The sequence below is a fragment of the Lynx rufus genome, unplaced genomic scaffold, assembly GCF_022079265.1.
Source record: "Lynx rufus isolate CCGP_SWC_20201006 ecotype Redwood Valley unplaced genomic scaffold, mLynRuf1.p SCAF_2, whole genome shotgun sequence".
Taxonomy (NCBI): domain Eukaryota; kingdom Metazoa; phylum Chordata; class Mammalia; order Carnivora; family Felidae; genus Lynx; species Lynx rufus.
In genome coordinates, this window is record NW_025814834.1 from 2,071,844 (window position 1) to 2,098,275 (window position 26,432).

Consider the following 26,432-nt stretch of genomic DNA (forward strand, 5'->3'; position numbering starts at 1 on the left):
GGGAGCCTGGGCCACCTGGCCGGGCGGGAACTCTCCGGCTTCTGGGCAGGTGCCTGTGCCTGGGGCACCTGAGCCCGGGAGCCTGCCCCAGACCCCCCTCTGTCGCTGACCTGTCTGGGCCAGGCCCTCCTGCTCCCCTCCCTGCCCCGCCCCCTCGCTCCTCTGCGCGAGGAGCCTTCGCGGTGGCTCGTGGCCGAGGGTGGAGGCTGGCCACCGAGGGCACAGGAGCAGGGACTCTGCATCCGCCCCACCAGGTGCCGCAGTGGGGTGGCCTCTGGCTTCCTGGGGGTCTCTCGTGACCTCGTCCCAGACAGACCTCTTTCTGCCAGCTGTCCCGGAAGCCGAAGGCAGACGGGACTCCAGCCTCTTCCCTCTTCCTGGGAGTCTCCGTCACCCTCTTGTGCTCACTGCTGTCAGCCAAAGAATGGGTGTTTGGGAACACGCGCGTGGATGGCATCACCATAAAGAAAAGCAGGGCATGCGTGACCAAGCCAGAATGTTGTGGGGGGTGGGGGGGCGGGCACACGATTCGGGGCGATTCTCTGATTCTTCGTTCACTCTTGCTCTGCCCTGACTACGCGTCCTTCAGCATGCGCGAGGTGTTTCACTCTACATAAGTTACACATTTCCAAGAGTCCCCCCGCCTCCTCCTCCCTCCCCCCGTCACACACAGACAAAATGTCAGAGTAAGAGGAAATCATAGTTACATGCTTGAAATATCTATTATTTTTCCCTGCGTCTGAATGAGTCATTCTTTACTTGAACAGATCCTAAACTTTGGCCGTGTTTTCTAGAGAATAGTGCTCGTCTTTATTTCGCATCTGTATGACGGCGTTTAGCGGAGAGGATCTAACCCACGTAATGGAAAACTACAGTGTCCTTTTTGACGATCGTTTATTTTAAAACATAGAGACTGGCAGATTTTTTTTCGCTTTCCGATGGCGAACTTGTAATTCAGACAGCACAGCCGTGCCGTTTCTTATCGAAATGCTGAATATGGCCTTTGTGCTTCTACTAACGTCATGAGTCCGACTGTATTACTATGTTTCTCAAGGCACAACCTATAAAAGCAATTTTCTACTCCACATAAAATATTCATGAGAATAGAGGCTTTTTTATTTGGATGCTGCATTCTTTAAGTAGAGAAGGTTGTATTGTTTTCTTCGGGGAGCTTTGGGTCAAAAGCTCTGGCAGCTTCTGTGGAGAATGCCTGGCCTGTCGAATGGTTTTTGATACAGAAATAGTGCGAGTCGCATATGAGACACCCGCCAGCAGCTGGAAAGAAGGGGGACAGTGGCCGTGATCCCCCCCCCACCCCAGCTGCACCAGGCCTGGGACAGCGGGGCTCCGGCCACGTCACCCACCCGCCGGGCCGCCTGACTGGCCGCGCAGGAGGGATAAGGAGGTGGCATTTCTCTGGAGGCCTCGCCAGGGTCTCCTTGTCCCGCATCCGTTCCCACACCGGCTCTCGTGTCTACCTGCAGACGCGGTGTTGTTTCCACCGGCAGAAGCCGCTTACGGCGCCGCTGACGTAGGTAATGAGTAGCTCTTCCTTCTGTGTGCCGTGCTCTTAGCCTTCTTTAGCAGAAGAACGGAGTTTTGTGTGAGTTTTGTGTGGTAAAGCGAGCAGTAGGCCCTCCCTGGCTAAGAAGCGGTCGATGCAAAAGGAACGTTGCAGTGAGAACAGCACGCCGTCCCGCGGACACCCGCACGTGTCCCGGCTCTCACCCTCCGCGCCCCGCTCACGGGCCCCCTCCGTCGTGTGCGGGCCCCTCGCCCCCGAGCATCCTCTGACCTCGGCCTTGCGTGTCTGGGGAAGGACTAGCGGGGGCTGCCGGGCAGTGCTCCCTTGGAAGATTCCCTATGCTTCCAGCCTCAGAAGGATCTGGAAAAGGTTTGAGGAAACGAAATGAGCTCCAGCTTGCATGTGGCAGATGTGCACAGCCCGCCTCAGCCCGCTGCTGAGCAGGAACCGTCCAAACAGCCTGGTCCTGCCCCACGCCCCCACCTGAGCGCTGCTTCCCCTGCGGTGCCCCCCCACCCCCACCCCCGTGCTTCCCCGTGGCACGCACCCCACTGCCCGCCCTTCTGCGTCTGAGGCCCGGCCTCCCCCGCACTGTCACCCGCTCTGGCCCCGCACGGACGCTCCAGGGTTTGCACGTGAAGACCCTGCCCTCTGAGTGGGGGTTGAGTTTTCCCTCAACCTGCGTCCCCACGCCCCTCCACGTACACCCTGACCTCCGGCCCTTGTTCACACTGTGCCCCCGTGTGGACGAACCACCCCCCCCCAGCCCTGTTACAGGTTGGCCTGGGGGTGTCCCCGCACCCAGCACAGAGCAACAGGGCCCCACACAGCTCCCCCGTAAACGAACGTGTTCGTAGAAAAGTTCAGCCCGCCGTGTTTTTGAAGTTACTAAAAAGCTGCTCTGTGGTCAGCACCTAAAGGGATTGACCGCTAGACATTTCTGATGGTCCCCTGAGCCCCTACGTGAAAAATTGGAGTAAGGAAGGGATCTGCTAAATGAACAGCAGCCGGGTCTTCTGCCCGGCGGCTCAGGGCCGGGCTCGGTGCCACGGAAGATCTCGGGTCCCCAGGCAAGATGGGACCCCTCGCACATCTTCTAGCGGGGGGCGCACGAAGTGGGGCAGCTGACACCGCGCAGGGCAGCGTGCTGATGTCACACGCTCTCTGTGGCTGTTTACTTAAACCAAAACACTGTCACTTCGCCAGGCAACCCGGGGCTGCTCTCACCCGGAAAGGGAGTCGAACCTTCTCGCCGCGAGGCTTACGGGCTCAGTGCGTCGGTGCCTGCGTGGGCGTGTGTGACCCTGCAAGACACAGTCAGGTTTATCCTTAGAGAGCAAAGGCTGACTAACCCGGGGAGGCCTGCCCCGTGCTCACCTGTGTCTGCAGCGTAAGAGGCACGTTAGCGGGTCCGCGGACAACAGCCTTCTCGCTGCACCCGTGGCCACACAAGGGTGAAACCGGGTAGCCATCCGCAGTAACGGTGCTTCCGGGAGGCGTCCCGCACGGTCACCCTCGGGAGCGAGGGATCACACACTCCCTTGAGAGAGAAGAGTGGGCGTCGAGTCCTGTAAGGAGCCCAGTGACGCCCTCTTTCCTCCACGTTTGCTCACGGAGCTGTCCTCGCTGCCCTTGTGTGTGTTCCTTAAAAGAGAGTCTGAAGCAAATGGAGGAAGATACTGAGGTTTTTCTACAACTGCTATTTATATGATTTTCCCATTTTTCTATATTTCATAATAAAAATGATCAAGAAAAGCAACTGATAAAATCCAGCCTTTCCCAGCTCCGCGCGGTAGGAATGGGTAGGATAACGCTGCTCCCTGGTCCTTCCTGTTCATGAAAAACAATTTATTTGTGTAGATTTTGCTCATGTAAACAGCAAATAAAACCCTCTTAATATATCAAAGCTTGATACGCCATTAGAAATAATTGGTTGCATACATTTTCACAGCTGGAGGGTGCATCTCACTGATTGGGGGAAACGGAAGATAAACAGTCCACTGGCATTTTATCCTGGCCTTGTCGCGGCCCAAAGGATAGGACAATGGAATACTTTCGAAGAGGGTCGAATACGGAGTGTTTTCCCACCACCCTCTGGGCGGCTCTGTCTCTTCCCCGGGTTCCCTGGGGGTCCAGGGTGAGGCACACCTCAAGGTAAAGCTGGTCCAGGCCCCGGGGCCCCGTCAGCCCTGCCCCATGGGCCTCGGAGAGCTCCAGGCCCTGGAGCCTGAATGGCTCTGGGTCCCGGGGGTGGAGGAGACCGAGATTTTGTCTAGGAGCCGGACGCCCCGTCCTGGGCAGCATCGAGGGCTCCGCCTATGTGAGCCGCGCCCTGCAGGCTACACGGCCACGTGTTTGTCCAGGACACTGGGGCTCAGGCCAGGTGACTACAACGAGGGCTTCTGCCAGAGCTGGGCCTCTCCCTCGGCAGTGTTTCCTAGCCTTGCCTCATCAGAACGGCAGGGCTGTGCCCGCGCAGTGACCACAGAAATGCTCCGTCCTGAGGGGCGGTTCCACGAAAGCGCCAGTTTACCGGGAGCTCTGGGCTTGTGTGGTTGCGGGGTACCGACTCCCCAAGGAACCAGATGATGGCTGGAATCGGAGGGCCCTGTGGTCTGGGCATCAGGTCCCAGGGCACGTGGGCGGGCCAGTCAGGAGACCCCGGAACAAGGTCAGGTGCATAACGTGGCCCCACCGGCCGAGGATCCGGCCAGAGGTGGCCCTGATGGTAAGGAACTGGGGTGGCCTGCTTCCGCTGAATTTGAATTCCCACCTGACTACCGAGCTCCCTGGAGCGGGAGGCCCCGGTCTCCTGCCCCGCGGCCCTGGGTCTGGCGTGTCACTTGGAGAAAGGGGCCCAGAGCGGGTTGAGGGGAGCTCTCTGGAAGGGGTGGGGAGCTCTGGGCCTGTGAGCTGCAGGAGCATGGTGGGGGGGCAGCTGCCCCTGCAGGGGACTGTTCCCCTGCCTGGCCGAGAAGCAGCACTCATGGCCTGTGCTTTTCAGCCTCGAACCTGCCGTAGGAGGAGTCCCCCCGTGGGGTTATGGGGTGATGGCCAGAAGTTAAAACTTTGTGCACGCTTCTCCTGTCTGCAGTTTGGTATTGATCTGTAAGCATCAAGACTGATTTCGCTTCTGTTTCTAATCGGAATCACTTGAGCTCGTTTTCGGCAGTACATTGGCAGGAGGAAGAAAATCCACTCCTTGGTGGAGCGCAGCGGCCCAGGACCCTGATGCACGTGCCGGGCGGGCGCTCACTCGCTGGCCGCGGTCGGGAAACACGTTTTCCGGGAGGGCGCGCGCCTCTCCACCGAAACGCGGGGCTGTCGCGGCCGTCGGGACCCCGTCAGCGGCGCACGCTCTTCTGCGCTTCGCGCACACAGGCCCTCAGTGGCTCCGCGAGGAGGAAGGAGAAAAGCGCAGGCCGGCTGGCCTCTCCGCGCACTCGCGTTTAGCTCTCTTTACAGCCAGCTTCTTTCTCTTTCTCGGGGGACTTCCGGGGACGACGTCAGGGCGGCCGCTGGGTCCCCCCGGGGGCCTCTCCTTGCGGGGCGCGGGGCGGGGCGTGCGTCTGGCGGGCGCCTGTCGCGGCCTGACCTTCCACTCGCTCTCGCAGTCTCTGCCCTTGACCAGCGGAACGCCCCGGAGGCCTCCCGAGCCCCGCATTTTGAGCCGGTCTGGCGGGGGGGGGGGGGGGGCAGCGTGCTTTCGCCCAGGGGCGCCCCTGGGCATCGGGCAGGGGGCGGGGAGGGGCCCGGGGACGCCGTGCCGCGGCAGTGACCGGCGCCTCTGTGCTGTGCTCTCTCCCGCAGTGGATGTGGCCTCCGCGCTGCCGTTGCAGGTCGCGCCCCCGGCGGTGCCCATGGACCTCCGCCTGGACCACCAGTTCGCGCTGCCCGTGGCGGAGCCCACCCTCCGGGAGCAGCAGCTGCAGCAGGAGCTGCTGGCCCTCAAGCAGAAGCAGCAGCTCCAGAGGCAGATCCTCATTGCCGAGTTCCAGAGGCAGCACGAGCAGCTCTCCCGGCAGCACGAGGCCCAGCTGCACGAGCACATCAAAGTAAGTGGGGCGGCGGGGCGCGTGCGCACCCGCGGGGGCCTCCCCGCGCCGGGTTCCTCGGGAGGGGGGCGGGGGGGCCCCTGCGCACCAGCCGGACGCCGCGATGACGCACAGGACGCGCCTTCCTGGGCCGACCCCGGCCTGCCGGCGGCCCGCCGGTCGGGCTAACTGTGGCGCGTGCCGCGCGTTGTGGGAAAGTCACCGAGGCACAGGGCAGGAGCGGGCTTAAGGGACGCGCTTGACGTTTCATTTCATCCCCAAAGGTAACACGTCCCCAAGTAGAAAAATTACCAGCGAGAAGAAACGCCAGAATCTTGATGGACGAGTGACCACCTCTGGGTGGTGCGTTTGTAAATCCTTTGCGTTTCCTTCTTGGGACTGGTCTTTTGTCAGTTGACCCCGTTGATCCTTTAGAATTGGAAAGACATGGCACTATTTTCTTTTCATTTGCGTTTAATAAGAAAAAACTAACAGATTTATTTCCTTACTTATTTACTGTAGTTAGTCTCTGTAAATATTCATCCTGAGCCCAGGGTTAAAATTAAATACATTGGAAAGAACCACGTGTGAGTAACCAGTAGCAAAGCTGTGCTACATCGTGGACGGATCACTTGTGACAGCTGTGACCATAATAGGCTCCACTGTATTTAGCACCACGGAGAGAAGCACCGTCCGGGAGAGACAAACAGGGCAGATTAAAAGCGAGAGAGAATCTTACCTTTCCCGGTAGCCAGCCTGAAACGAAACAGAAACCCCCAGGTTGTATAATTCATCTGTTCTGTGTGACAAAACACCCTAACCTCGGCGGTTTAAAGCAACAAGTGTGCCTTAGCTCATGGTTTCCGTGGTCGGGAATGAGGGGCAGCCCGGCTGGGGGTTGTGACTTGGGGTCCCTCATAAGGCCAGGGCCGTGAGACCCTCTTCCGGGCTCACTCACGTGGGTGTGGACGGGAGGCTCAGGCCTCGTCACCAGCAGAGCCTCCCACAGTGAGCACCCCGAGAGACCAGAACGCCAGGTCCGAGGTGCAAGCCCCAGTGCCTCCTGCGGCCGTCTGGGGAGTGACGCAGCCCCGGTCCTGCCTTATTCCACTGGTTGTGTGCAGCCCTGGTGCATCCTGGGAGGGGCCCCGACAAGGGGTGAGTAGCAGGAGACAGGGATCTGGGAGTACCGTTGGGAGCCTGGCTACCGGAAGGGGAATGTGAGCGTGTCTTAAGTAACCTCCCGTTTCCAAACTGTTCCTCAACGTGTAATGTGTTAAAGGTTTTGTTTATACGCATCTCGGACACCAGCGTGGACGCTACGCACGGAGCGCGTCTCCGTGTGGACCGGCTGCATTTCCAGCGCTCCGGGGCCACGCGTGGTCCGTGGCTACTGTGCGGGACGTCACAGCTGTGGGGAACTGAGAGCCCTCACCCCGTGCTACCGGATGCCCCCGAGACACCCTTTCCGTGGAGACCCGCACGGCCCGTGGGCGACAGCGCTCAGCCCCGGGCTTGGCTTTGTCAGGCGCCAGCCGGCCCCTGGGCGGTGTGTGCCACGGGGGCCACGCGGAATCGTTGGCGGGTCTGTCTCCTCCTGCTTCCGGCCGGTAGTTTCTTCCGTCGCAGGGTCTCAGCCACCCCTCCCGTACCCGTAGAATACCGTTCGAAGTATCCATTGAATGGCCGCTGTCGACGGGGTGGGGGAGACGTGACTGTGCCGGGGCCCGTGGCCTCGCTCTCTGTGTACCCGTGCCGGCGGGACCGCGGGGCGAGGCCGCCCAGCGGTGTCACGTGGCTCGGCGGGCCGCATCACAGATGCGTGAGCACCGCTGGAGGCGCGTCGCGAAGGCTGTGTCCTCGGGCCTCGTGGGGCCGCGCCGGGCCGCGGAGCTGCGTGGCAGGCCCGGGGTCTTGGGAGCTGTGACGCGGCTTCGCTTCTGGGAGTTTGGGTTTGCTGTCGCCGCGCCTGCCGCTCTCGCCCTGAGGCGGCCGGCCCCCCGGGGTCAACGCCGGATCAGCCAAGGCCGGACGGTTCCCTGAGCTGTAGGAGTCCCGGCCCCGTCGTCTGGACTGTAGCATTCTAGGCGGCCTGGGGGTCCCGCGGAGCGGAGGGGTCGCTGCGCTCCGTGCCCTCGGCCACCCGCAGCCGTCGTGACGGCCGCTTCTGACAGGTGTCCTCGGGTGTGCGTTTCGGGGGCCCACGGAGCAGGCGCCCTGCCCCTGGCTGACCCCACGCGTGCGCCTGCTGGTGGCCGCTGTTCTGCGTGGTGGGTGGGCGAGCGGCGGGGTCTGGGTGCGGCGACGTGCCCCTGGGGTCCAGGTCTGTGAGGGCGGCCTCGGGAAGCGGTCGCTTGCCAGCGGGAAGTCACGAGTTGCCGCTCTTCCCGGCGACCGCCTGCGGCCCGTAGGGTGGTCTTCCGCGGTGTGGCGGGAAATGACAGGAGCCCCTCAGCGGGCCGTTTTGTCCTGTCCGTGAGGCTAGAGCCTCCCCTTTCTGGGAGTCCCAAAGGCAGACTCTTGGCTGTCCTGTGTCCGGCACGCGCCTCCAGCCCCGCCAAGCCCGGGTCCCCCCCGCTCTGTGGCGGCCTGGGCTCGGCCACCTGCGTTGTCACCCCGTCTTGGCATCTGGCGGGTCACTAGTCTGCCTTCCCCCGTCCTTCCAGGCGGGTCCCCTCGTACCTGGAGGCCGGTGGGCCCCGTCGCTGCCCCTCGCCTTTCGAGGCCAGAGCGCCGTGTGCCCCGGAAGGTCCTCTGTCCCCCGGTGACGCGGTTTGCGGCCCCGATCTGGTGCCCTGCAGGCCGCGCCCGGCGCCTGGCTGGGGAAGGAGCTCGGGAGCCGCGTCTACCCTGCCCCCCCGGGGCCCTGCGTGCACGTGACGGCGACCTGCGCTGCCTGCGGACCAGCAGGGGTGGCCTTCTGTGCCCGCGACGCCGAGGAAGACCACGTGTCAGCTGAATTTGTAGCTGTGGCCGGAAGATGAGAAACCGAGAATAACAAGCGGCTGAGAAGAAACGAGGCCCGTGCGGGAGAGGGGTCGTCGGGAAGCAGGAGGAAGCAAGAGACGGGAACTCCGGGACCCGTCGGTGCTGTCACCTTGGGGCGGGACTGGGCTGCCCGCCTGCCTGGGGCCTCCGCCTCCGGAGGTCTGGCTTCCCCTCCCTGACCCCGTCCCCACCTGGGGCTCTAGGGCTTTGTGTCACTGCTTTGGAGGTGGAGGAGTCTCCCTCCTGAGTCCTCACATCGGCGCCCGCGAGCTCCAGAGCAGCTACCACAGAGCCTGCGCGGGACCCCCCCCCACCCCCGGTGTCGCAGAGCCTGTGCGGGGACCCCCCCCCCCCGTCCTGGTGTCAGACAGCCTGTGCCGGGACCCCCTCGTGCCACATAACCTATGCATTGACGCGCCCCCTGGTTCCACAGAGTCTGTGCGGGGACCTCCCCCCCCAGTGCCACATAATCTGTGCCGACCACCCCCCCCCCCGGGGTGCCACATAGTCTGTGCAGGGACCCCTGGCCATCAGGCTGCTTCATATGCCAGGTGTGCCCCTGAGAACTCTCCTCACCCACAGGGCCAGATGCTCTGAGAGGTGCCGGGAGCCCCCCAGACATGGCTCTCACAGACACGACCCCCCCATAGACGTGGCTCTCATAGATGTGGGACCCCCCCACAGATGTGGCCCCCACAGATGTCAGGTGTGGCTGTCACACATGTGCCTCCCCATAGATGTGGCCCCCACAGATGTGGCTCTCACAGACACGGCCTCCACAGACATGGCGGTTCAGACGTGGTCTCCCCACAGATGTGGCCTTTATAGGCGTGGCTCTCGTAAATGTCCCCCATACAGATGTGGCCCCCAAAGACACGGCTCTCATAGATGTGGGTCCCCCACAGATGTGGCCCCTACAGATGTGGCTGTCACACACGTGGGCCCCCTCCATAGATGTGCCCCCCTACAGACGTAGCTCTCGCAAAGAGACGCGGCCCCCCCAAATGCGGTTCTCACAGATGTGCTCCCCCACAGACGTGGCTCTCATAGATGTGGCCTCTGTAGACATGCCTGTCACAAATGTGCACTCCGCCCCCCCATACATGTGACCTCCATAGTGTGGCTCTCAAAAATGTGATTGCCACAGGGCTCCTGGGTGGTTTAGTCGGTTAAGTGTCTGACTTCAGCTCAGGTCATGATCTCACAGCTCGTGAGTTCGAGCCCCATGTCGGCCTCTGTGCCGACAGCTCAGAGCCTGGAGCCTGCTTCGGATTTTGTGTCTCCCTCTCTCTCTCTCTCTGCCCCTCTCCTGCTTATGATTTTTCACACTCTCAAAAATAAACATTAAAAAAAATTTTTTCAAATTTGGCCCCCCACAGATGTGGCTCTAAAAGATGTTCACCCCCCTTAGATGTGGCCTCCACATAAATGTGGTTTTCACAAATGTGCCCCCCCCCATAGACATGGCTCTCACAGATGTGGGCCTCCCTGTGGCTCTCACAGACACGGCCCCCATGGACGTGGCTGTCACAAATGTGGGCCCCCTCCATAGATGTGGCCCCCACAGATGTGGTTGTCACTAATGTGCCACCCCACAAATGTGGCTCTCACAGACATGGCCTCCGCAGACATGGCAGTTCAAATGTGGTCCCCTCATAGATGCGGCCTTCATACATGTGGCTCTCATAAATGTGTCCCCCTCACAGACGGGGCTTTCACAAATGTGAGCCCCCCCATATATGTGGCCCCCCACAGATGTGGCTTTCACAAACCTGCCTCCCCCCCAAACGTGGCTCTCACAAATGTGGCTCTGGGCCCGGTTCTCAAAAGCACAGGGAGAATCTCAAGCTTATATGTTCTCTGCATTTTAATCATGTGTTTTATTTTTTTAGAGATCATAAAAGCTGTTTAACCTCTGTAATTGAATCATTACATCAGTTGGCTTTTATTTGGATGATTTAAACTCTCTTCATGAGCCTTCATATTGTTGGTGACATTCGGCAGTGAAGTTTGTCAGACAGATTTCTTCAACACACAATCTAATTAGTGTCATTAAATCATCAGTGAATTTGAATAGGATTTTATAATTAAAAAGGGAATAATGTTTAAAATGTAACTTAAATTGCTAACTTTGGGCAAATGAGGTTTCGGCCGTCAGCGTAGCACTCTGTACTTGATGCGATTTCTTGCCGGTTGTGGCTGATTCGGGTACCGTGTCCCGTGTCCCCTCCTTCTGTCCTGAACAGTGAGTTCTCTCCGGAAGAGGGTCCCAGGTGAGCGGCATAACCGAGGCAGAGGAGAGAGCGAGCTTCCGTGGGGCCAGTGTTTACGCCCAGAAGATTCTTTTTTTTTTTTTTTTTTAACATTCTTATTTATTTTTGAGAGGGAGAGAGAGCACGAGCAGGGGAGGGGCAGCGAGAGAGGGAGACGGAATCCGAAGCAGGCTCCAGGCTCCGAGCTGTCGGCACAGAGCCCGACAAGGGGCTCGAACTCACGGACCTCGAGATCGTGACCTGAGCGGAAGTCAGACGGTCAACCGACTGAGCCCCCCCAGGCGCCCCGTTGGAAGATTCTTAACCATTTCGTCAGCCGGGATCGCATATGTGATGAAAAGACCATTGTCTAGATCCGCCGCTTTGGGGGTTAGTTGCGTTATTTTAATTTGTAAAAATTTTGTCCGAGAAACACACGTTTCCGATGCCTCAAGTTGAAAAGTAGCATCGCGCTAACCAGTAGAGCCGGCCGGCCCCACCTGCCGCTGGGATTCCCAGGTCTCAGGTTGGTTCTGGTCAGGTGTGCTCCCCATCTCTCCCCGGCCAGCTCTGTCCTTCCATTGAAGATCCCACGTGGTGAGGTCCCCCTTGCGGAAATGACGTGGCTCTCTTGCCCTCCGTCCCTCAGCACATGCAGACGCTGCCACCGCGGGCGCCTCCAAGCGCTCAGGCCACGCTCTGATTCGAGAACGATCCCGGGTCTCCGTTCTTGTGTCTGAGGCTGCATACACACCACACAGTGACCACGTGCCCTTGGGCTCAGCTCCTGGCTCTTCCGCCCTTCCCGTTGTTGGCCTCGTTTCCGTGACCCCGATTCAGATCCCGTCCTGCAGCGTGGACGCGTGTGAGTTCTCACTGTGGGCGACCGCTGGTGATCACGCTCACGGAGCCCGACCCTGGTTTTAAGTGTTAACAAAGTGGGCACACGATTTCCACGTCTGAAGGTGTCTGCGGTCCGAATTGGGCACATCTTTAGCTCAAGACCGACGATGGAAATACTCATTTTATGCAGAAAGGACAACGGTTGCATCGTCTAAGCCGGCGCAAGGCCCTTCGTGCTCGAGGGGCGACGGCCGCCATTTCAGAGGGGCTGCAGAGACCGTGTCGTGGGGTGTCTTTGCTTTCGCCCCGTAGCAAACCACCCAAGTCCGGCGTTTGGCACAGCCTCTGTCCGGTTTGCAGAGCGGCGTTGGGGGGGTGCTGCAGGTGTGGGCTTGCTCTCATGCTTCTGTGACCGGCTCTGGCCGGCTGGTGGCCGGCTGACCTGGAATGGCCTCACTCTGTGGCCTGGCGGTTGGCAGGACGTTAGCGGATCATTTGCTGGTCTCGGCGTTCCGAGCTCACAAGAAGACGGCGTGTTTTAAGCCTCTGCCGGAGTCCAAGATGCCGTTGCCTGCTGGCCAGGGCGAGTCTTGAGGCCAAAGTGAGGATTCACCTGGAAATGTACCCCAGGGAACGGATGTGGGGGGCATGCAACGAGTAGGGGCCAGAAATGCCATGATCTTCTTCAGGAGACCCTGCCCCGTTCAGAGGGCGCCGAGCTCCCTGAGTCAGGAGCACCGAGACGAGGAGAAGCGGACAGGGCTGTGGGCCTCCCTGTCTCGGCCGTGGTTCCGGATTCGGCGTGGGTCCCTTCACCGCCATCCGTGGGCAGTGGTATTTTTATAAGCGTATTTTTTCCCCATGTTTTGCACAGACGCCTTTTTGTATCGGGAGCCTGGCCTTCAGCCTCACTGACGGAAACGCTGTGAGCACGAATGGGGCGGGGTTGACACTGGTACCGGGGCCACCGTCTCGGTTCCCCAGTGGCGGTCACCGTCTGCTGTGTTGGGGACACGTCCCCGTAGACCCTCCTGTGTGGCCCACCGAGCGGACAACCCTCTGTGCCCCAGGAGCAGCCGCCGACTGGCCCTGGGGCCCAAGCGTCCCTGGGAGGAGAGGAAGGCCTGCGCCCCGGGGCCCCTGTGCCCGTGTGTGGGAGAGAAGCGGGGGCCTGTGTTCGCGTGCGGACGCCGCCGTTTTCACAGGGAATGTTTCCACGTAAAAAGTCTCTCTCTCTGATCGTGTAAGTCGCTGATGTTAATTATCGATTAACTGGAGATTACAAAGAGGAAAATGTTACTCCAGCGCTGTGAGCTGGGAAAGCTGTCCCATCTGAAGCGTGTCCCTGTCATCTTCTGTAAGTTGCGTGCGTGTCTGTAGTTTCACGGGATTGGGATCACGCTCAGGCACGCGTTTTCCATTTACTGTGGTGTTACCATTCTCTTTATCGTGGCACCTACCTGAGAAACATGATCGTAATGGTTTATTGTGGTATTACAATGAGCCATAATGAATTTAAATACCCCAAAACAGTTGAAGACTTGGACGCGGAGGTCATTTCCAGCTTCTCCTGTTTTCGCATCCTTGTGCATGCCTCATGCCTCTGTCTGGACAGAACAGAAATGCTATTTTGTATTCTGTATTACTACCCAAGGTAAGTACCTGTCTCTACTTCTCGTTACCTATTGCCGAGTTCTTCCTCCCAAACCTGTTCCAGTCCTGAGTGAATGTGGGTCCGTCTGTCTGTCTGGGTCTTTCGCACCCACACCCACACGATTCTTCGATCGGCAAAATATGAAAGCAGCGTGAACCAGGACAGGGAGCATTTACTGGCCCGTCCTGGAGGGTGGTGCCCGTGCTGGGTGCTTGCTGGCACCCTCACTCCTGCCCGGCCTCTCTCCCACCCACGGGGAGGCCGGGCCACGCGGTGACTCTGCCTCCCGGCGGGGGGGGGGGGGGGGGGCGGGCACGACGGACCCCCGGCAGCGTGATGCACTGGGCTGTACTTGTTCACGGTACGTTTCCATTCTGTCTCACATCCTGTCTGCTTCCTCGATGGGGGGTAACCATATTGCTGTATGTTTATTAACTCGTTTCGTTGTTCCATACTAATTGTCCTTCGCTGTTTTCGTATTGCCGTGCTCTTTCTTTTTGGTGTATGGTACCCTTCGTACATTAAGGGCGTTGTTTCAGTCTCCCTCGTCTGTTGTCATTTGGCTGTCCTTCTTCGTGAACCAGGCATTTCTCTGAACCATTGAACTGGCGCCTCTCCCCTATGCCAAGCGCGTGTTTGTTTGGCGGACCGCCTCCAGCCTCCCCCCCGCCCCGTGCCGACCCGACACAGCTCTCACCGGGAGCCTTGCGTGGCGCCATCCGCCACCCTCCTGGTCCACACGTTTGTTCTGCACGTGGATTCAGCGCCTTTTCTCACGGGGTCTCCCCTGGACACCTGCTTTGAAGGTGCAGCGGGCCAGTAAGTTAGCAGGACGTCCCGTAGGAAGTCCCCAGCGTTGAATTCCTAACCCAGGAGTGCACGTCACCCTCTGATGATGTGAGGCTTCTTCTGTCCTGGCGGAAAGCCTTGTTTTGTTTTTCTCACGCAAGGCTTACAGGTTCTGTATTTATTGGGGTATTTTATAGATTGTGTTACCAGAACGGAGTGTGTTGCTTCCCTTTATTTACTGCCTGGCTACTTACCGTCAGTGCGTAGAAAAGCTCTGGATTTCCCGAAGCGCGTTCAATTTTCTCGTTAGTCCTAGTAAATGTGTAATGGGTTATCTCATGTGCTCCCGGTAGACGATAACGTCGTCCGCAAATAATACTTGTCTTTTCCTTTTTTTCTTGAGCTGCGTTGACTAAAACTTCCGTGATCACGTAGCGACCTGACCCACTCCATGGCAGCACACGGTGGGGGTCCTGGGCTCGTGGCTTGCGGGAGCAGCAGGGAAGGCGGGACCCTCCTCCTCCATGCCGCGGTCTCCTTCAGGATTGCTCTGGGGCTCCGTCTCCGGGCCGTGTCACCACTTGCCCTGTGCTGTTGAGTCAGGCACCCCCGCTGGCTGGCTCCGTGAGCAGGTGGCGGGCGCTCTAAGGGCAGAGGTCTTCCCTGGATCCTGTGTGGAGAGACCCTGGCCTTCTTCTGTTGTTGGATTAAATCGTCTTGAGCTATTTTATAGTTTCCTAATGAGGATCTTGGTCATCTCCATTACAGAGGGGCTTTTCCACCGCCTCTGCCAGTTCAGGGTGTCAGGCAGGATGGAGCGTGCGATCCAGAACCGAGGCTCTGCCTGGGGTCACCCAGCCTTCCTGTGCTGCGTCAGCGGTAACCGCCCCGCTTCTGCTGAGCGGCCGTGAGCACGTCTGAGGGCGGGGCAGGCAGCGGCCACACGCTCACCTGGCAGAGCCCCGTGGCGAGTGTCTGTTTGCGTTTTTCCTTGTCTTTATTTTTTTTAAAACTTTTTAAATGTTTATTAATATTGAGAGACAGAGAGACACAAAGCATGAGCGGGGAGGGGCCGAGAGAGGGAGACACAGAATCGGAAGCAGGCTCCAGGCTCCGAGCTGGCGGCACAGAGCCCGACGCGGGGCTCAAACCCCCGAGCCGTGAGATCATGACCTGAGCCGAAGTCGGGCGCTTAACCGACTGAGCCACTGAGGCGCCCCGCTTTTTTCCTTTGCTTTAATAGAAAATACTTCGTTTCTTCCTCATTCATTTTTTCATGGTGGTAAAATTCACATATCCTAGGTTATCATTGGCCATTTTAAAGTGCATAATTTATACATTTACAATACCGTACAACCATGGCCACGATCTAGTTCCAAAATATTTTTGTCACCCCAAAAAGCCCTGAAGCAGGCACTCCCCGTCTCCCCTGGCCACAGCCCCGGCAGACCGATCTGCTTTCTGTCCGTCAGAGTTCACCCGCTCGGGATATGCCGCGTACGGGTCGTCACGCGCTACGTGGCCCCTTCACTCAGCGTAAGACTCTCAGGTCTCATCCACGGTGCAGCTGTGTTAGAGCTTCCTTCCTTTTTCAGGCTGTGCGATGTTCCCTTGTGTTTTGTCTGTTCATCAGCTGATCTACGCTTGGGCTGTTTCCGCCTCTTCGGTGGCCGTGCGTGGCGTTGCTGTTTGAGCATCTGCGCTCACCTCTCTGGGGTGGGTACCTGGGGTCGGGCTTGCCGAGTCACGTGTAGCCCTCCGTTGAACTCCGTTTAGAGGGACCACTAAACCCGACTCACTTTTGTATTTCGTATTTCGGGAAGATACACAAAAGCACAAAATTTATAGTTTTATCTGTGTTTGTTTTGCCACTCAGTGGCCTTAAGCACAATCACGTGGTCGTGCGACCGTGAGCACCGCCCATTCCCAGGACATTCTCATCTCCCCACACAGAAACGCTGTCCCCATGAAACACCGACTCCCCGTGCCCTCCCCTAGCCCGGGGGCCACCCTTCTGCTCCGTGAACCGGACTCTCCTGGTACCTCCTGTGATAACGTCATGCAGTGTTTGTCTGGAGCAGCTATTCTCCACGTGGGTTTAACGGTAGAGTTCAAGGGCCCGGGTAGAGTTCAAGGGCTCAGAGTTGTGTGCTGCTAGCAAAGTAGCTAAAATAGGGCGGTCCGGCAGGCGAGGTCGCTGCCACGTGGCTGTGTCCAGACCCCTGCATCTGCACCCCTGATGTGCTCACACCTGGGCACAAGTGCGGACCACCACTGCCACTGTCTCTTCCCATGGCCAGCCCCACAGTGGCACTGGGGGTCCCCCAAACTCAGACCGTGGTGTCTTCGTTACGTTGCTGACTTAACATGTGTGTACATAAGTACTCGAGCAGATGAAAGTCAAGCCCGCCGTGTACTTGCAAGAATGTTCTCTACCGCATGCCGGATAATACTGTTAGGGTGGGAAAATAAGATGAACTCTGTTCAGTTTGCTAACGTTTGCAAGCGTTCCGAGACTGAGCCACGGTCCGTCCTTGGGCTTTTCTAAGAGTACGCACCTTTGGGGACTGATCTTGGTAGGTAAACCGAGAGTTAAATATGAACCCAGAAGTTGCTGACTTCCGATTTAACCACCGGTCATTCTGTTGTGTTTCCGATAAGAAAGACCGAACTGGGGCAGCAAACCGGACCAGACCCCGAACAGACTGCCACTGCGGGGGATCCCCACATCCCCGAGGAGTGCCTGGTTAACGGACTGAAGGAGGTGTTGGCTGGGGACCCCTCTACCCAGGCTGGGGTCATTTTTCTCCTTTCCAAGTGATGTCAGTTCAAGGGAACCCAGGGCCAGCTTGTGGCAGCTGTTAGTGGCACTCCATGCTTCTGGAAGCTTCCCTCTTGCATTTTGGCCTCGATGCCTCTGGGAAGGGTATGAAGAGGGAGCATATAAACCTGTGTGTTTAGAGGGTCTAGGGAGTATCAGCAGGGGCAGGTGTGGGGAGGCCCCCAGTGTAGGATTGCCCCCCCCCCCCAGCACATACCTGGAGTACGCTGGTCCCCAGTACATACCTATATTATGAAAACTTCCGTGAGCCAAAGTGGCATAACGCAAAGAAGCAATCACCACTAATTTATATGAAAACCTTTTTGAGTGCGTCCACATCGAGAAAATCGCCTCTTAGGCTTTTCTGATACTTAGGACACGTGTTGCTAACGGATGCACAAAATCAATCGAGATCAAGCCCAGATGCTCGCAGACACGGTTCAGAGCTCTGGCGGCGGGGCGGGGAGATGGAGGGGGGTTCCCGGGCAGGGCTCGGCGGAGCCCCTCCTGCCGCCCCGGGTGTGTGTCGCAGCAGAACCAATGCTTTTCACGTATCTGCTCCCTTCTCCTTGTTTCAAGAAAGTGAAAATCTTTTTCATGTTTCTTTGAAAACAGGCCCTAACGGAGGTCTTTCGCAAAAGCCGAGTGACATAGCGCAAACTTTTCAGAAGGAGGGGATACCTGTGCTCCCTGCAAAGGTGCAGAGGCCTCTCGCTTCCTGGCCTCAAAGGGTATTTCTAGTCTAGCAGGTGAAAAATAAAAATTATCCCCATGCATGCGCTTTTTTCCTAGCAAGGCTGAACTGTGTGTGTGTGTGTGTGTGTGTGTGTGTGTGTGTGTGTGAGCGCGCGCGCACGCGCAGAGATGTAAAATCTGTCGGTGTGACCTGTGCTGTTTGCACGGTTAGGAGAGAGTTCTAGAGCCATTCAGCTGACAGTGTGAGTCCTCGCCTTGCAGGCAGAGGGATAAGATGGAAAGGAAGCCTGGCTTTCTGGCCCTCGCAGCCCAGCCCTGATGTTTACTCTCATTATTACCTGTCCCGGTGGCTGCCCCAGGCCGGGGCTTCCAGGTCACCCGAGGCAGCCGCTAATGAGCCAGTAGGACACTCCGGGTTGTTGCAGGCCGGTTCCTAGGAAAGCTCACCCTGCCTGCTGGCCAAAGTCCTGCGTCATCCCCGCACCTGTCTGCACCTGGGTAGCGTGTTTACGGAAGGAACCGCTTGTGAGGCGGCCGCTCTGGCTTCTAGGCGGTCATTACGGGCAAACGGACGGCCTTGTCTGACCTGCTGCTCCGAGGGCTCCTGGCGACGCCCCTGCTTTTCCTTTGCTGCCGGGCGTTTGTGGCACATGAGACCATCGCGCTTTACACAGCAGCCCCTGTGATCGTGCCTTCTAGAGTGTAGCTACCTGGGTTTGTAGAGGGGCGGAACCTGCTGTGCACTCCCGGAGGCAGCTGTAGGAGTTTCTGTCCTACAGAGAAAAGAGGCTCCCGCGCTGTGCACAAGAGGCTTGTGTGCACCCTCCCCCTCCCCTGTCCGGGCTCTCCCTCCTCAACGTGCTCTGGTCCGCGACTCCCCCAGGCTCGCTCTCCTGCCCAGGACGGTGGGCCTGCAGCAGCCAAGGGGCCGGGGGCAGACACAGTCTGACCTCTACACAGCCCAGAGCCCTCACGGGAAGTGTCTCGGGCAGAAGCCCTCGACAGGAAGGAGCCAGGGTCGCCTCCGGTGGGGTAAGGCGTAGGCCTCACCGTGAGGCAGTTTCTGAGGTCAAGCCTTGACGAAGAGCCCAGAGTTCCAGCAGCAGAGACGTGATGGGCGAGGGCGGAAGGGGTGCGGGCCGCCGGGCTCGACTGGCCCTGCCCTCACCGCCCCCTGCTCCCCTCAGCCTCGGTGTGCAGCCTCTGGGGGGCCCGCTGTGCCCCAGCGCCGGGTGTCTGAGGCAGACCCTCCTCGTGGTACTGGAGGGCGGTGGTACCCTCGTGGGTGCTTTTGACCACTGCTGGTTGTGCCACGAGGCAAGAGGGAAGAATGGTTTTGAACTTACGGAACGCGGCCTTTTGATTTGAACCGGGAAACCCAGTGAGCTAAAGCTGGAAATGGCCCCATTTTGTGAGGACACCGTGGGGAACGACACTTCGGCCCCAGATGCTCACTCAGACCCACGGCTGAACAGGATGTGTTCCTGGAGGTCAGCCCCCAGACCCCGAGGCGGGAGGGGACACACTCTTTCTCTTGCTCTCGGTCACACGTTGCGTTCTGCGGGTGAGGGTCGCGGGGCCTGCCCTGTGCTCGCCCCAGGGGTGATGACTGAGAAGGCACCGGAGCATCTCGAAGAGTCGACACAACATGCCCCGGGCCCGGCCCTGCTTCCACGTGGAAACGGCCTTGCGGTCTGGCATTTCACAGCGGGCCCAGTTCTGGTTCTAGGTGGAAATGGGCCTGGGCCTTGCAGCCTGGCTTTTCATACTGGGCCCTTCTGTGGCACTGAGCACACCAGGCTTTTACAGTGTTGAAGAGGCATTTAAGGTCTGTGTTTTATTTTCAGTTTAGCCTGTTCTAAGTTATACTGGGAAGTAGGTGGCAAAGGCAGTTACTCGTGTCCGTCTGTCTGTCCTCCTGTTAAGTGCTGGCAGGTACCAGGCCGTGGGGACAGGCAGGCTTCCTGCGGGGGGCGCTGGGGAGAGGCGCCCGCGGGCCTGCACCCTCCCTGTCCCCTTCCTTTTGAAAGTATCTGTCCCTGAGGAAGTTCCAAGGGACTCGCTCAGGGCGAAGAGCAGGCCCAGGCCAGCCTCGTGTGCTCGGTGTGGACGTGCCCACCTGAGTCCCGGCCCTGGGCACCAGCCGTCCGTGCGTGGAACCTGGTCCCTCTTCCTTCCTCTCCTGCTGGCCTGGTTGTCCTGTGTTTGGGGCACATCACCAGCCTGGGCCACCGGCAAAGGAGGAAGAGAAACAGAAGGGGAGGCAACTGTCACCTGTGCTCGGGGTCGTGCTGAGCGCCGTGAAAAGAGCCCCGGGAGCAGACACGGGGCTGAGGCTGGCTGGCGGGTCCCCGCATGTCCCCCCCCCCCACCCTTCGCCGCGGGCCTGGCATACTGATGGGGGCCGCCTTGCACAAAGCACGTTGGACCCTTAGTGGCTAATTAAAGTCCAACTTAAGAATATTTCTGTTGAGGCCAGTTAGCCTCAGGGAGATGGGAGGATGCGCCTGGTTGGTTGGCTGGTTGGTTGGTTTTTGTTTGAAGCCATGATTTCGCCGTGTGATTGGCCTGAAGGACTCCCGGGACATCCAGTCTGTGTCTTCTGAGAGGGAGGGTTGGGGCAGTTTCCTTACTGTTTTAATTTTCACATTTGCTGCCTGAGTCTACGGTACGTTTAAAATCAGGAGGCTAGGGGCGCCTGGGGGGCTCAGTCGGTTGAGCATCCGACTTCAGCTCAGGTCCTGATCTCACAGCTCGAGAGTTCGAGCCCCGCGTCGGGCTCTGTGCTGACAGCTCAGAGCCTGGAGCCTGCTTCGGATTCTGTGTGTCCCTCTCTCTCTGCCCCTAACCCACTCGCATTCTGTCTCTGTCTCTCTCAAAAATAAATAAACATTAAAAATTTTTTTTTAATCAGGAGGCTATCCTTGACCTCAAAAAGAAGCCCACTGTTCGTTCTTGGGGCCCCCAGCCCCTCTGGGGGTCCTGGTGTGTGGGGGGGTCCTGGGTAAGCTGTGGTCCTGGAGACTGTGGCCCACGCTGGTGCACGAGTGGCCCTTGGGTCTCGCCTATGTGTGGAAAGCCCGGACTTGCCCCACCTTCTCTGGGAAGCGCCTGCGGCACAGGGCACTTCAGGCCCCAGGGAACTTGGCTGCTTAGACGGCGCGGCCTCGGCATTAAGTATTTTGCAGAACCCGGGGCCCGAGAGATTGGGGTTTGACGGCGCTCTGAGCGTGTCGGGAGCTCGCTCGTTGGGGCCCGGAGAGCGCTGGCCCTTCGGCAGGCATGGTGCTTGAGTGCCTGGCCCACTTCTGTCCTTCAGCCTGGCGCCTGGGTTTCCACTTCAACGTTGGTAATTAAACCCCAAAATCAGAGTCGAAGAAAACGGAACCCTAGAGATCTAGTATCTTACCCCGCACTCGGTGTTGGCTCACGCGTAAATTCGGTGTTAAACTCTGGTTGGAGTAATGGTATCTGTTATTATCGGGGTTTTTCCCTTAGAAAAATTAGGTAGTAGATATCTTTAAATTGCTCAGAAGAGTTTCAATCTACAAAAAAAGCAAAAAACAAAAAGAGCCCCCACCTTCTCCACACTTCTCCTCCGCCCATAGTCTGACCTTAACGTATGTTGGTGAGGTACCAGTGGCAAATACGTGTGTGGATCTTACGTGACATAAAACTCGGCATTATTCCAAGTCCTATTTTTCATAGCCATAAGCTGCCTTCCTCCTGCACCGTTGTTCTTCCCCAGGGAGGGATGGCTCTCAGCCTCCCGTCAGGGCCTGACCGCGGGCAGGCACAGAGTGGCCGCGCGGCACGGGGAGCCCTGTCTGTGCAGAGCGGGGAGCCAGCTCGGGAAAGTGAAGCAGGTGTTCCGCACCTTGTCCACCGTCCTCATTTTCCAGAAGCTGGGAGCACAGAGGGTCACTCCGTCCAGAATTCCGGAGGCAAGCCTGAACTGTGTGGTGACACTGGGGGGTGAGTGGGGAGTGTCCCAGCCTGGTTTGTTCTCGGCGCCTTTTTTGGAGGGGCCTTGGCACACGGTTCACTGCCTTCTGCCTAACCCGGGACGCAGAATGAACACCTGTAGACGGGACGCAAGCAGGACTGAGACCCTGCAGTGTTGCGGGGGGGGGGGGGCATTTGTAGGGAACCCAGCGTGTGTCTGTTAATGGCTCCTCCTGAAAACCCCAGGGCAGTGTTGCTTCCTGGGAGTTTGGTCTCCCTGTGAATTTTAATCACCACTGTGTGCGGCTGTTTCCGTCTTTTTGTAACGTCAGTTGAAAGATCTCGCTCTCCTTCTGGGTTCTGGCTGCAAAGTAAATATTTTGAGACTATATTAAGTGACTTTCTGCCCCTTCCTCATTTACACATCAAATGAACACGGAGCAGTTGAAAGGGAACCCAGGGCTGTACGAGGGCAGCTTGAAGGCGGGGGTGATAACCCGGAGAGGGGGCCCCCTAGATTCTAAGATCCGTCGTTCACCAGACCACCGCGCTGGTTTCCTGGCCTGAGCGGCACCAGGACGCCCCCCGGGCTGCGGGCTGCTTACTTGCGGACACACGAGAGGTGCACGGCTGCAGCCCGGGGAGGGCGTTCACCTGTGCCCGCAGCCGTGCGGCCCTCGCGCAGGTTCTCGAATCCGCATCCGAATCCGAATGGGTCAGCAGGCACTACACCAGCGGAAAGACCTTCCTGGGGCGTGTGGAGGAGCGTGGAGGGGAGCGGGGGATCGGGTCTGAGGCCGGGCGTCTGTGCTCCCTGTCCCCTGACCGCCCAGCTGGTGCCCCTGGGAAGGTGCTTATTTCTGATAGTTTCGCTGTCTCCACGAAGATGGTTGGAATGTAACTTTTTCCACAGGGAGGCTCTGCAAAGTGCCCGTCAGTGTCCGTGGGCCCCACCGGTGGGCACCGAGCGGGGCCCCTTCCGCGTGGCCCCTTTCGCGTGGCCCTCCCCTCCCAGCTGCCGCGTCAGTTCCCTTCCGCCTCACACCGGGCCTGCGTGAGTCCCAGGAGCAGCAGGGAGGTGTGCGCCCTGTGGGGTCTGGACGCCCCGCCCCTCCTCCGCCCTCCTGGTTCGAGGCCTAGCCACACCTCACACCTCCCTCTGCTGGTCCACCCCGGTGCCCCTGGCTGCAAAGGGGTCCCCTTCCCCACTGTGGAAGGTAGGAGCTGGCCACTGTGGACCGGGGCTGTGGGTCCCCTGCAGTGAGAAATGCCACCTGATCGCTGGAGGCTGTGTGTGTGTGTGACCCTCTGGCGAGCCGCGCCCTGGCTCAGTCCCGTGGGGCTCTGCCATCAGGCCGCCTCCCCGGGCAGGGCCGCCGTGGGGTGTGTCTCATGGAGGCTGGCACGGGGCCAGCCCTGTGGGAAGGTGTGGCCCGGCACCTTGCCCCTTGGGCCGCGCACATGGGCCTGGCATCCTGCACCTGCTTCTGCACGCACGTTCCCCACATACCCGCCGGTGGTTGGTTCCCGTCCTCGTGAACTGTTGCCAGCTGCTTCCGAGGCTCTGCGGAACGTCCTCGTCATTGGCCGGCACGGCACTCCCCCTCCTGGGCTGCAGGCTTTACTCAGAGAGGGAGTGTGGACTTCCGTTTTACGAATGTCTGTAACTGCTGTTCTTTTTCTTTAACATTTTTGGCATAACGTGATTTGCACCTCAGAAGAGTCACAGACGTGACGGGTGACATCTCGCGTCTTTATAGAGAAGGGCTCTAAGCAACCTGAAATCCCGTTTTCTTAATTTCTTAATTTACGTGCTCTAGTTGGTGACAGAAACCGGGTGATTTCCCTACTCTGGTGACAGCATGGTGGGAACGGGGCCCGGGAAGCCAGTCGAGGGCCCTAGTGGTGGCACTGCTCCCCGTTCCCTGCGGCCTCTGTGGGAAAGACATTTGATGGCTCAGATGTGTACACTTGTGCCAGATTTCCTTGCTAGAAAGTTCCGGGGCTGCCCCCACCCCTGTCCCACACCAGAGCAGGATGGCCACCCGCCCAGGAGGGGCCACAGAAACAGGACGGACGATGACAAGAAAAGAGGGCGCGTACTCGAAGCGATTCAGGCCTAGCGCGGACGCAACCCTGGGCTTTGCCGCCGTGTCCCGGGGCGTCCCCCGCCACCACCTCACATCCGTGGAATCTGAGGGCCGACCCTTTCCCCACGAGCCCGTCGGCACCTGCACACTCGTGAGGCTTGTTCCGGCCCATCTGTGTTTCTCATGGATCGCTGCCTCATTCTGCCTCCTCGCCGGGTGGATCTCCAGCGACGGGTGCGCACAGTTGGCCCGCGTGTTGGGCTCTGAGGGCCGTCGGAGCGTGTCCAGCCCGGGCGTTGGGAGCAGGCCGCCGAGCGCTAGTCGCACAGGCCTGGCACGGACGTGTCTCTGGGGCTCGGGCTAGCCCGGGACCTGCCGGCCGCGGTCTGGGCGGACGCGCACCTGACTCGAGGAGGTGCCAGTGGTCTGCCGGGGGGGCCGTTCCGCGTCACCCTCCGCTGTGCCATTCTCAAAGCACCGTTCCCGGCTTGCGACATCACCCAAGCCTCCTCTTTCCTCCCGGCAGCTCAGGGGCATTCATTTTCATAATTTCTAACACGTAGAAAGTCAGCCGGCATCCGGGGCTTCCGGCAGCCACGCTTGCTGTGTGGACCGGGCCGAGCCAATTCCCCCCCGGTTAGGGGTGCTGGCCGTGCAGAGGACAGCCCGGCTCTGGGAGACAGGGAGACACGGTGCGGAGACCTGTGGCCTTGGCTGGTCTTCGGGCGTGTGTGTGTGTGTGTGTGTGTGTGTGTGTGTGTGTGTGTGTCTTGTCCCGTCTGGGAGCGAGGCTCTGACCGTCTCTGTCTCCTCCTTCCCTGCTCGCAGCAACAGCAGGAGCTGCTGGCCATGAAGCACCAGCAGGAGCTTCTGGAGCACCAGCGGAAGCTGGAGAGGCACCGCCAGGAGCAGGAGCTGGAGAAGCAGCACCGGGAGCAGAAGCTGCAGCAGCTCAAGAACAAGGAGAAAGGCAAAGAGAGTGAGTGTGCGGAGGGGGTGGGGGGGACGCCGGGCGGGCGCCGGGGCCTCCCCGACATGGCTCTTCCCGTGGCTGCCGTGCTCCCGGGCCTGGCGGCAGCGGCCCAAGCAGGAGCCGATGTCGTCCGTGTCCTTGCCGCAGCACCTCGTCCGGGTCGCCGAGAGCGTCCTGAAGCGCACTGGGCAGGTGGGGAGCGGCTCTCCCCTGTGAGTTTGGTTCCTTCCTAAGTGTTTCAAAGTTCTTTCCTCTTACAGGCATTGTGGGAGCGCCTCAGAGCCAGGCCTGGCTTGTGGGCTACGCCGGGGGCCGAGCGGGGACGCGGGTGCCGACACGTGCTCTCGGGGCCCTAACGTTCGCCCCTGTGCTTGCATGTCAGAGGACCGGGGGTGCCTCCTAGGAGGGGCCCAGGCTCGATCCTAGCCAGGGGGTGATTCCGTGTGCTGGTCCCCTTTGGGAGATTAGGGGGACTTCCCTCGTGTCCCTTGGGGAGGAGCCACGGCACCCTGCTGCCTGCCAGACAGAGGGCGGAAAGCACGTCCGGCGGGCGCGGTGAGGGACCCATGTTTGGGAGGCCTCGTGGGTCCCACACACGGGACTGTGGCTGAAGGGGCACAACCCTCACGTGCGTCCGTGCCCCTTTCTTTGGGCAACTTGCTTCCAGTGACGTGCCCGGGACCTAGAAGGCAGAGTCGGTGGGTGACGTATTCGCAGGCTCGGTTTGTGTCCGCCCGAGACATCCGTGCCGAGTCAAGCCTGTTTGCTCCCTGGTGATGATGTAGTCAAGGTGTGCATTTGTCTCCTGTATCGGGTTTTGGTGTGGTGACTCTAGGGTGATTGACTCTTCCAGTGCTCGTGAGTAAAAATACTAGTCTTCACACACTTCAGGAACACACATAAACCTCACAAAACTAGTGTCTTCAGCTACTGAAAATGGTCAGTCATCCAGACGAACCATCGTAACAGTCCGTCGTGTGGACTTTAATCTACCTACGCACGACAGCACGAGACGCATTAAAAGGTTCTTGTGAAGTCTCTTATTTGAAATTAATTAAGGATCTTTTGTCCTGGGGTGTGATATACATACAAAAGGCACACACCCTGTTCCCAGGCTCACCTCCCAGCAAAGCATCTGGATCAGGACGGGAACCACATCCGGGCCCCTCCCTCCTCCATAGAGTAACTTGTCCCTGGCACCTAACACGGAGGGCAGGTTTGCCTGCTTTTGAAGTTGATGTCAGTGGCTTCATGAATACGCAGGATTTCGTGTTTTGCTTCTGTCACTCACCATCACACTCGTGGAGTCCGTCCTTGCTGTCCTGTGTGGCGGGAGATCACTGAGTCAGGCTGCTGCCTGTGCCCCACTCACAGGCGTCCCACCACATTCATCCAGCCTGTGGTTGGTAGGTATCTGGGTGTTTGCTGACCCACACTGTTAGAGACAGTGCTGGCACGTATGTCCCCGGGCACGTTTCCTGGTGCGGACGGGTAAATGCGAGGTATGCACGTGCCCCCCCCTTTCCTGCGTGAGGCCTGGCCTCCTCCAGCCTTGTAGGGCAGCTCCCGTGTCTGCTATCCCACCAACCCTGGTTGCCATCAGCACTCTGAGTCTGGCTGCGAGCGGTCGCCCCTGTGGCTTCAGCCTCACTGATCACCGGTGAGACTCGGTGCGTTTTCATATTTCCTGTCAGAGGGGTATATTCCTTTCCTGGGAGAAGTGCCTGTTCAAGTGTCTTTCGCATTTTTGTGGTGGGTTGTCGCCCTTTTCCTCGACTTGGGTAGTTCCCTTGACATCCCCGCACCGAGCTCTCCCTTGGTG

General features: G+C 59.1%; 1 protein-coding gene across 4 annotated transcripts in view; it reads left to right on the forward strand.

The window, feature by feature from the left end:
* Positions 1-26,432, forward strand: part of HDAC4 (histone deacetylase 4) — a 250,211-nt gene that overhangs the window by 133,773 nt on the left and 90,006 nt on the right. For all 4 annotated transcript variants that reach the window (XM_047085760.1, XM_047085761.1, XM_047085762.1 and 1 more), the window contains exons 3-4: positions 5,336-5,580; positions 24,466-24,616. In XM_047085760.1, coding sequence (XP_046941716.1) covers positions 5,336-5,580; positions 24,466-24,616 — 396 coding nt within the window. The remainder of the gene's footprint in view (positions 1-5,335; positions 5,581-24,465; positions 24,617-26,432) is intronic.